This window comes from Lathyrus oleraceus, chromosome 3, assembly GCF_024323335.1.
Source record: "Lathyrus oleraceus cultivar Zhongwan6 chromosome 3, CAAS_Psat_ZW6_1.0, whole genome shotgun sequence".
Classification (NCBI taxonomy): Eukaryota; Viridiplantae; Streptophyta; class Magnoliopsida; order Fabales; family Fabaceae; genus Lathyrus; species Lathyrus oleraceus.
The window spans coordinates 283,670,607-283,681,698 of record NC_066581.1 but is presented as its reverse complement, the minus strand read 5'-3'; the positions used below and the strand labels follow the sequence as shown (position 1 = coordinate 283,681,698).

Genomic DNA, 11,092 nt, shown 5'->3' with positions numbered 1-11,092 from the left:
TGTGATAGTCAAAGTGAAATACACTCGTCGAAGGATTCAGCCTACCATGAGCGAACCAAGCACATCGATGTGAGGTTGCATTTTGTCAGAGATAATCAAGCGTGGAGAAGTCCAAGTGCTGAAGGTTTCGACTGAAGACAATGTTGTTGATATGATCACCAAGACATTGGCAAGCTGCAAGTTTTTCCACTGTATGTTGTTAATAAAGTTGCATGAAAAAAACTAGTTTGTTCCTTTGATGTTTGTAGAGTTTGTTCTAAGGTAGAGATTTGTCAGAATTTGGATCGAACTCTAATCTTGACAGAGATAGCTTGATATTTCGAGGAGTTGTGCATGCTGTAGCCGAAGTCTGTTCAAACATGTTCTCGAAATATGTTAACTTGTATTCTAAGTTAGTATGTCGAATTGGACCTTTGTGTAAGCTCAATTGTTTAAGTTTGTTTGTTGCTCAAGTTATCTTAGTAGTCTATAAATAGGTTAATTCAAAAAACTCAATCTTTATCTCAACTTTATTCTGTTATTGACGACATCGTTTCACAATACACATCATGACTTGCGTTTTTTTTCTCTACAGATTCAAGCAATCTTATATATCAAGCTCCGATTTAAACCATACTCCGTTACAAAAACTGTATTGGACAAAATGTCACAAATATAAACTGTAGTCACCGTAACATAACTTGAAAATATTGAAAATTTTGCCTTCACCTGATACTGCTTCTGTAAGTTATTTGCTTGTGTAGCATGTTCCTGGTCAAATTCATCACATTTTACCACTGGAAGCTCCATTTTTCATCTCAGAACGATGCTATTGTCAAGGACCAAGTGTATGAGCTTGAAATACTTCAACATCTTGTTTGCACACCAAACGGCAACCACTCCTCAATATTTTCAATGAATCACAGCAGTAACATTTCAACGCAAATTCAGTGTCGTCCCAATAATCCTCATCGAGAATTTTGTCACGAAATTGTTCAATGGACAAGTAGAGAATATAGAGGTGAGGATAACTTGGATCCATAGAAGGTAATCTCCTGGTGCTGATCAACTTCTTATCATTTGATGCAATCAAATAACAATCAATCTCATGATTGCACAATTCAGGAGGGACAGCATAACTCACCAACAGGAAACACAAAGCAATTCCTACCCATTCTTCTTGATGGAAATTACAAGGGATGTGTAGCTTTGCCCAGGAAACAGATCTTTGAGGAGCAAACCAAGATGGAATTTCACTCCCAGGGATAAGCATGTCAAATCTTGTAGTGGGGAGACAACGTCCCTGCAACATATAACTGTGAGGTTGAATAAACAAAAGATTGAGACTTTTACTGCAAAGTTAATCTTACGCATTGATTGGCTTGATGCATCACCGTGAAAGTACTTCACTAATTTATACACAGTTATTACATACCTGCATAAAGCTCTTAAATTGTTGCGGTAAGGACAGTTGTATTGGTGAGTCAAAGAGACTGCATGGTTTTGCTGGATTGAATTTGGGAGTTTCCAGTGAATTGCAGTTGCTTGCGTCCAATTGCATTATACCAGATGGAAGATCTGGCAGCGATCGAAGACTTTCACAGCAATTTAGAGTAAGAAGTTCCAGCTTTGAAAGTTTAGAAATGCTATTTGGTATGGTAACAAAATTGTTGCCAGTTAGATCCAGAGACACTAATGATGTTAATTGGCAAAAATAATCAGGAATTGATTCTTCCGAAAGATCACAGTAACTTAAGTTTATATGTTTCAAAGAGGGCAGGTTAGAAATATAATTTGGAAATCTGAATCCAATGGCAGGTGGTTGACACGGTCGCATCCGGTTGAAGGGAATAAATTGGTCCGTCGACTTGATCAACGTCCCTTTGCACCCAGCAAATGATATTAATTTAAGATTATATAGAGAAAAGATGGAGGAAGGTAGTTCATCAATAGCAGTATCATTGGCATGGAGTTCCTCCAAACACTGAATTTCCTTTAAACAATTTGGCAATCTACGGAGCTTTGAGCACCCAGAAATGTCCAGAATTTTGAGTGAAGTCAATCCATGAATAGTATCTGGAAGACAAACAAGACTTTTGCAGTCGTTTAAGTTCAAAGCAACAAGCCCAACAAGGCATCCAAGTGATGAGGGTAGTTTCCTTATAGCTGTTCCTTGTAAAGCAAGCATTGATAGATTTTCCATGCTTTCTCCAAACTCTGGAAGGAATTTGAATTTGCAGCAGCCAGAAAGAATCAACTCCTTCAGGGAACTCATCTCCAATTTCTCTGGAAGAGTTTCTAGACATTTGCAGTCTTCTAAATTCACCAGAACAACTTTCTGGTGGTGTACAAGAGATGGATGAACCTCAGTTAGGCTCGCGCAACCTTTAAGAATCAATTTTTCAAGATTTGGAACCCCAGAAAAATCAGGCAATCTCTTTAGGTTGTTGGAAAATTTCATATTCAGGTACTTCAGGTTTTCCATAAACTGCTCAAACTCGTCAAATATGAACAAGTTATAAGCTCCAAATATAATGGTGATAAAACATAATAGAGCTCTTAGTAAAAAGGCCTTACATTTATTCCTTGCCAAAGTTGTTCAATTTTGCTATGAGATAATTTAACATCAACAACTTCATCAAGTTGATTTGTTTGTGCCAGAGTCTTCAAAGGACATCCTCTCCACCGAAGAACTTTCAACGAACAAGGAAGGAAGCTGAGACCAAGGGGAAGTTGCACTTCATTTAAGATGAGCAATTTTAGCTGACTTGCCTTTGAGAAGGCTTCGGTGCTCCAGCGAGCTTCATATGGTTGGAGTAAGTTGAGAACTACACTGCTAATTTTTTTGGTTCCCTACAAAATCATTATAATCTCTAGAAAGTTAGTGGATCTTATCTCAAAGTATAATAAAATACTAGTACCGGTTTACTTCATATAAAACCAGTTATCCAATAATGGTAGAAATATTAGTAACCACCTTATTTTTAGTCAACACGTGATCAATGTCCTCTTTAAACCATAACCTGCTACGTCTTCCAGGTTCATCTGGAGATTCCTGAAAAACAATATTCCTGCCCATTTCTTGAAGCAAGTCATGCATCCCTAGTTTATTATTCACCCAATCTAGAGTTATCAAAGATCTGTCAATCAAATCTTGAATTATAATTTGGGGGCTATAACCACAATTTTCTAATATATCTATTACTTTATCTCTTTTCATTCCCTTGAAGAAACAGGCAATATCTAGAAATATAGCCCTCTCCATGGTGCCTAAACTCTCATAACTTATTTTCAGTTTATCTTGGATTTCACGAGGAGGTGCACTTCTTATATTTTTAACAGCACTATGCCAAAGATCAACATTTCTTCCATAAAGATAGGAACCTAACACCTCAAGTGCCAATGGAAGACCACCAGTATAGTCCACCACTTCTTTCGACAAATCCAAATACCCTTCTTGTGGTTTATCTCCTTTAAAGGCTTTTAAGCAAAAGAGATGAAGGGCTTCATTTTGGGATAGCAGTCCAACCTCATAAATATTATCTACTCCGTGATTCAATAGCAAGTGTTTATCTTTAGTTGTGATTATTACTCTACTTCCTGGACCAAACCAATCTTGTTTCCCAGCCAAATTCTCTAGTTGGTTTACATCATTCACATTATCAAGAACAAGGAGAACCTTTTTTCTGCATAAAGAGTTTTGTATTGTTTTCTTCCCGTCATACAAATTATGAAAATCATTCCTACTTATACTCAGATGAGAAAGAAGTTGTCTTTGCACCTGAACTAAACCACCCTTTGTCTCAGATGCCTCTCCAACATTTTCAAGAAAGCAAGGAACTTGAAATTTACATTGGATTGCTTCGTAGACAGCTCTTGCAATAGATGTCTTACCTATGCCACCCATACCCCATATGCCTATAAAACGAACGTCGTTCAACCCCATACCTATGAACTTGTTCACTTCCTCCACCTTGGAAGCAATCCCAACAAGGTTCTCTGTGTAAGATGGCAATTTCGGAATCAACTTTCTATTTATGTGTTGAGCAATGTTTTCCACTAGTAAGGCCTCATGCCTGTACATATCAGAAGGAAAGAAGCAGCAACAGAGTAAAACATAAGCAAATAAGCAAAGTAAAAAGATAAGGTCCGTTTACTTCCCATATATTTTGTTTACATTGTAACTTCAACTAATAAACATAAGAGGATATAGATCCAATATTCAGATCAGGAGGTTAAATACAAACTTACTGGCCCTTGGAATCCCATCCAGAGTAACTGGAAACTTGTGACAGAGCATCTCTCCATTTTTCAACCCTAACACTGTGTTGACCAAATTTCTCTTGATGTTTTCTGAAAGCCTCCTCATAACATCCTCTTTGATGTCTCACATCAGACGGGTCCACACCATAGAAGACTGGGAAAACTTGAAGCTTGTTATTGCTGCTGCACACCATGATCATTTGAAGCTCATCCAAACACCAAGTGGAAGAAGCATAGTCTGGCGAGAGAATAGTGATGGCAAACATAGAATCTTGAATTGCATTGATTAGCTTTTGTGAAATGACTTGTCCTCTCTCAAGATCTTTGTCATCTCTGAATGTTGTGATCCCTTTTCTTTCGAGGGAAGCACATAGATGATCGGTGAATCCTTTGCGTGTATCTTCTCCTCTAAAGCTCAAAAACACATGGTAAGTGCATAACCTTGTGATTGAACTTGAACTGCAAGGAGAACAAGAGGATTCACCTGCACCTAGAGTGAATGCTTCCATTTGTTCAATAATTGCCCCAATCTTCTGCCTTGTATTATGCTGTGTTGTTTTATGGATGCTAACTTTTAAAAATGTTTGAGACAAGCTAAATTATAGGAAATACAAGCTTTTTAAGACTGCTCAAATGTCAATAAAAATAGTGTAGGTTGGTTGACTTTGTCTCGTTGACTAAAGAGATTCCTGACATTTTCCTCCCACCATTTTTCAGTGTTTTTATTATTTGAGAAATCTTCTCCAAGTTACCTTACCTTCATTCAACATTCATTCATCAAAACCTAAAGATGGCTGCAACTTCAACTACTGTAGGAGATGCCTTTCTATCTGCACCTATTCAAACCATGATAGACAAACTAATTTCAACCGACTTTCGAGATTACGCCAACAACAAGAAGCTAAATCTCTCCCTCTTGACGCAGTTGCAAACAGCACTGCTCGCTCTTGCGCCTGTGCTGGATGATGCAGAGAAGATGCAGATCTACAATCCTGGAATCAAAAAATGGCTTGATGAGTTAAAAAATGTAATCTTCGATACAGAGGACTTGCTGAACCAAATTAGTTACGATTCTTTGCGCTGCAAGGTCACGAATCAGGTGCAGAATTTCCTTTCATCTCTTTTCAATACCAATGGAGATATCAATTCCCAAATAAAGAGTGTGTGTGAGAGACTGCAGCTTTTTGCACAACAGATAGATACCATTGGCTTGCAAACTGTAAGTCAGAAGGTTCTTCCTATGACCCATAGAAGTTCCAGATCATCCTTAAATGAATCTCTTATTGTTGGTAGGGAAAACGATAAAGAGAAATTAATTAAGATGTTGCTATCTGAAAGAGATGGTGAGAGTAATAACGTAGGTGCTGTTGCAATTGTAGGCATGGGAGGTCTCGGTAAAACGACCCTTGCTAAACTTGTTTACGACGACGTAGAAGTTGATAATCATTTTGATATAAAAGTCTGGACTACTGTGTCTTTAGATTTTGATATTTTGGAAATAACTAGAACTCTCCTTGAAACTGTCACTTCAAGAAACTGGGATACTAATGATCTTCATATTCTCAGAGCTGAGTTAAAGCAAAATCTACGGGGCAAAAGATTTTTGTTTGTGTTGGATGATGTGTGGCATGAAGTATATGATGACTGGATTCATCTGGTAAGTTCTTTTGTTGGAAAATCGGGAAGCAAGATGATCATCACAACACGTAACCATACATTTACAAGGACGGGAGGTACATTTCATACTTATACATTAGGTGCTCTATCGCGGGAAGAATCTTGGTCTTTACTCTCAACGTGTGCCTTTGGTTTTGATGGCTCTGCATACCCACAGCTAGAAAATATTGGCCAGAGCATTGCAAAAAAGTGTCGTGGAATGCCACTAGCTCTTAAAGCACTTGCAGGACTTCTACGTACTAATCTAGATATAGAGTATTGGGATGCAATTTTGACCAGTGATAAATGGGAATCACATGCGCATCATGTCATGCCTGCATTGCATGTGAGTTATCAGTATCTTCCTTCTCGCTTGAAAAGATGTTTCACTTATTGTTCCATTTTTCCAAAAGATTATCCACTTGACAGGAAGCAACTGGTTTTGTTGTGGATGGCAGAAGGATTTGCTGAGAAATCTCTAGATTTGAAAGACGCCGAAGAAATATGTGATGAGTTCTTTGATGAATTGATATCTAGATTCTTATTTCAACAATCAAATGATGATACTGAAGAAGAAAAGTTTGTCATGCATAACTTTATTAGGGAGCTAGCTACTTACGCAGCAGGAACGAGTTGTTGCCAGCTTGAATATAAAACTAGGATCTCTAAAAATGTTCGCCATTTATCATATAATCGTGAAAAGCATGACATTTCTATGAATTATGAGATTTTCCACAATTTCGAATGTCTGCGAACCTTTCTGCCAGTTGGCCCGTTGTGGGGACAAAATTGCTTATCTAGACAAGTGCTTGTTGATTTTTTACCCACTCTCATTAGATTGCGTGTGTTATCGCTTTCAGAGTATAGAAATATCAAAAAGCTACCGGATTCATTTGGCAATTTGACGCAGTTGAGGTATCTAGATCTTTCCAACACGGGAATCAAAAGTTTGCCGAAAACAATATGTAAACTATACAATTTGCAAACCTTGATTTTATCAAATTGTTATAGTCTCATTGATTTGCCATCACATATTGGAATGTTGATCAATTTACGTCACCTTGATATCAGTCGGACGAATATAAAAGAGATGCCAATGCAAATAATTGAACTAGAAAAACTTCGAACTCTAACTGTTTTTATAGTGGGTAAGGGTCAAGTCGGGTTAAGTATCAAAGAGCTCAGAAAATTTCCATACTTACAAGGTAAACTTACCATCTTGAACCTGCATAATGTCATTGATTCTATGGAGGCATTTGCTGCCAACTTAAAAAGAAAACAGCGAATTGAGGAGTTAGTGCTACAATGGGGTGAGCAAACTGAATACTGTGGAGCACAGTTAGCCGTGCTTGATATGTTGCAACCATCAATAACCTTGAAGAAACTGAGTATTAGCTACTATAGCGGAAAAATCTTTCCAAGTTGGTTGGGAGATTCTTCATTCTTTTACATGGTGTACCTTAGCATCAGTAATTGTGAATATTGCCTTACACTTCCACCACTAGGGCAGCTATCTTCTCTGAAGGATCTAAGGATAGATGGTATGAAGATATTGAAGACAATTGGCTCGGAGTTCTATGGCAAGGTAGGAGAAGGTTCTAATTCTTCATTCCAGCCATTTCCATCCCTACAGAATCTGCAATTTAGAAACATGTCAAGTTGGAAAGAATGGCTTCCCTTTGAAGGTGGAAAATTTCCTTTTCCTTGTCTCCAAACTTTGAGGTTGCGGAAGTGTCCTGAACTGAGAGGACATTTGCCCAACCATCCTCCTTCTTTAAAAGAAATCGTAATAATTGATTGTGGCCGTCTCCTGGAAACACCATCCACTCTGCATTGCCTCTCATCGTTGGAAAATAAAAATATTGTTTACCTAAAATGAGTCTGAGCATGTAAGATGTGGAGTACTGCAACAATATAAGCAACTGGAAGGGAAGGATGCATTTCACATCCGTTTCAGGTACCCTTTTCTTTAATTTTACATGTTAGTGTATATGATCACAATGATTTATGAGGTTTATAATGTGTATAGGGTTTTTCAGAACTGTTGTTACAAGACACTGTCATTCTTTGAGATTTGCATATTCCTTGATATTGAGATGTTTATCTCTTCTGCCAAAGAAAATAACACAGAACGTTTATGACAAATTTACAGACAAGAATGAATTTTTTGTTTATATACTTTGAACATTATAATGTTATATTGGTTAAAAGTGTATGTTGCTAGCCATTGTTGATTTTCATTCTTTTGTTGTTAATAGGGATCTCTATGGCAAAGTCTGCATAGTGAATACCCAAATTTGATAAAGCTAATAGTTTTTCTTCAAAATGCAGAAGGATAAGCAGCTATCAATAATGAGAATTCTGTTTCAGACAGGGAAAAGCTGGAAGAGATAAATTGTCTGTATTGCTTATTAGTTTGAACTTTTTATTTGATGGAACTGTTTATCAAACTCATTTGGTACGAAATTGTCTATCAAAATGCAAGAAACTTTCTATTGTGGAATCAACAAAATAAGTGCGTGATCCACAGATTCCTCCTAAATTCAAGATAGATCTTGACCATCAGAGCAATTTGGTCTCAGCTGAATATGAAACCTGGATTCTTCAAGATCAAACACTCTTCATTTAGTTATCATCTATAATTTCCGATTCAATACTACCTAGGGTTCTTGCATGCAAGTATACCTATGAAGTTTGGGATCTTATTCACATGTATTTCAACACAATGATGAAAGCACAAGTTCACTAGCTTAGATCTGAAACCAAATCCACGAAGAAATTAAATCGCATCATATCTAAATATGTGCTAATTCATTGCTTGCTATTGGAGACATAATAACTGAATAAATCAGTTGATATATTTCTAGAAGGTATACCAAAAAATTATAGTTCTTTTGTGATGCAAATGTAGGGCAAAATTATTCTCTTTATCTCTATGATGTCGAAGCTTTATTATACGTGCAAGAAGCACAATTAGACACTCACCCACACTGGTCAAGATTCAAAGCACTCTAGTAATAGAGGAAGTTACAATTGTGGTCGAGGACGTGGTGGCTCTGGTAATCGCCCTACATGTCAGCTTTGTAGCAAATACGACCATGTCTTCCTTGACTAGTGGCATAAATATGATGAGTTTTTTGTTCCTTAGAAAAACTCCTCTGGTAGTAATAAGACTGACACAATGTAGGATGAATCTACTACTTTGGATCCAGTTATTGCAATGGTTGCCACTCATCAACCAACTGCTCACAATCAACAATATTCCTTGCCAGTAGAGCTTGAGTCTCAAGCTTGACTCATTGACTCGGGTGCATCCCATCACTTAACTTTTTTTTATTCTTGTTTACAAACCAAATATTCTTATCTAGGCTCTAACAAGGTGCATGTAGGAAATGGTCAAGGGTATGTTGGTTCATTTGATTTCCAATCTAAATTTATATCTGAAAGTGATCTTTCACTTAAGAATATCCTTCATGCACCCTTAATCACTAAAAATCTACTTTTTGTGTCAAAATCTGCTAAGGACAGACATGTATTCTTTGAGTTTCACTCTAATACATGTTATGTTAAATCTCATATTTCAAACAAATCCTACTTGAAGGGTTCCTTGATGACCATGGCTTATACTACTTTCTAAAGATGGATATGGAATTCTTAAGATCAAGTTATAAGTCTTATATCGAGTTTTGTTTCTTTTCATAATACTGGTTTAAAAAGTTTACTGATTTTGATACCGGTGATTTTAACTCTAAAAATATTATCTTGATGTGGAATTCTAGATTAGGCTTCAATGTTATTAAGATTGTACTTAGTAACAGAGACGGAGTCAAATTTTTTGAATTGTGGGATATATATATATATATATATATATATATATATATATATATATATATATATATATATATATATATATATATATATATATATATATTAAAAATAAATAAATAATTATAATAATATAAAAGTAATAATATATTTTCACTCTAATTACAATAATATAAATAAATTATAAATTCATAAAAATTAAAATTAAATAATTTATTTTTTAATAGATTAACAATGATGAAGAAATTAATAACATAGAAGCATTTTGCAGTGAAACAAAGAGAAACACAAAAGTGATTTGTTTGTACTTGGAAAGAGTAAAAAAAATTAATAGAAAAAGGAAATGAAAAGTCATTTTTTATTTTTTTTATGTAATGCATTTATTTTATTTAATATATGAAACTAATCATTTATCAAAAAAAGTTATTACATTTAATGGGATGATATGTGTGAGAAATTAAATAATTTAATATTTATTAATTAAGTGGGGCCTATTAGAGAAACTTCTTCCTAATTTTTATCATATTTAATATATAAATATATTATTGTTACTACTACTATTAAAATTGTGGTAATTGTGATGGGGGCATGAGCCCACTCTCTGAGACAAATAGTTTTATCTCTGCTTAGTAACTGTCAGATTCATATTCCTAATAAATGTAAGTTTGATTTTTGTAATACATGTTGCTTAGGAAAATATCATAGGTTGTATGTTCCTCTATTTGATGTTGTTCATACTGACTTGTGTGGGGTCCTGCCCCATACCCTTCCAGTTGTTGATGTAACTATTATATATCCTTTGTAGTTTCTTACACCAAATATACCTGAATTTATCTATTAAAACAAAATCCTAAGTTTGGGGGGAGAATTTAGACATTTTACTTGGTGTAAGACCCCAATTTTGACCCTAAGATCCCTCATGCAATTTCATCATAAGCATTAGCATTGGGATCATACCTTGGCATCCTCCTTATCCCTCTTCATTGGGTTTGTTTTGGGAGAGATCACCAAGCACTTTTTGATTACATCATACTTGTATATTATCATTTTTACTAAGCAAAATACCAAAAATATCTCTTTGTATCTATCTAACTCTTTTGTAGATAGGGGCATGATCTCATTGATTCATTGATCACATCTAGGGTTTGAGATCCTCATGAACAAAGAGCACAATCAAGAATCAACTCAAGAATGGTTATTAGCATCATATATGAGTCCCAATTGATCCCTCCATGTCATATTGATCAAGTTTTCTTCAAGAGTTTGAGGGTGATTTGCCTTGGAAACCCTAGTTTAATTGGGTATCTTGAGTAACTTCTCCAATAAGCTATCTCATCAATTGATCAAATTTCTCAAGGGACACTTTAAA

At 35.7% G+C, this 11,092-nt stretch overlaps 2 protein-coding genes across 2 annotated transcripts; one reads left to right on the top strand and one right to left on the bottom strand.

Annotated features, from left to right (window-relative positions):
* Window positions 1-481: 481 nt before the first annotated feature.
* On the bottom strand, window positions 482-4,751 carry LOC127127046 (TMV resistance protein N). Its single transcript, XM_051056128.1, has 5 exons — window positions 4,231-4,751; window positions 2,957-4,055; window positions 2,557-2,832; window positions 1,415-2,467; window positions 482-1,282 (listed from the first exon to the last, which is right to left on the bottom strand). The coding sequence occupies exons 1-5, from the start codon at window positions 4,749-4,751 to the stop codon at window positions 815-817; spliced, it is 3,417 nt and encodes a 1,138-aa protein (XP_050912085.1). The 3' UTR covers window positions 482-814.
* Window positions 4,752-5,032: 281 nt separating this feature from the next.
* On the top strand, window positions 5,033-8,780 carry LOC127127047 (putative disease resistance RPP13-like protein 1). Its single transcript, XM_051056129.1, has 2 exons — window positions 5,033-7,855; window positions 8,230-8,780. Exon 1 carries the CDS (start codon window positions 5,033-5,035, stop codon window positions 7,775-7,777), a length of 2,745 nt encoding a protein of 914 aa, XP_050912086.1. The 3' UTR covers window positions 7,778-7,855; window positions 8,230-8,780.
* Window positions 8,781-11,092: the final 2,312 nt, after the last annotated feature.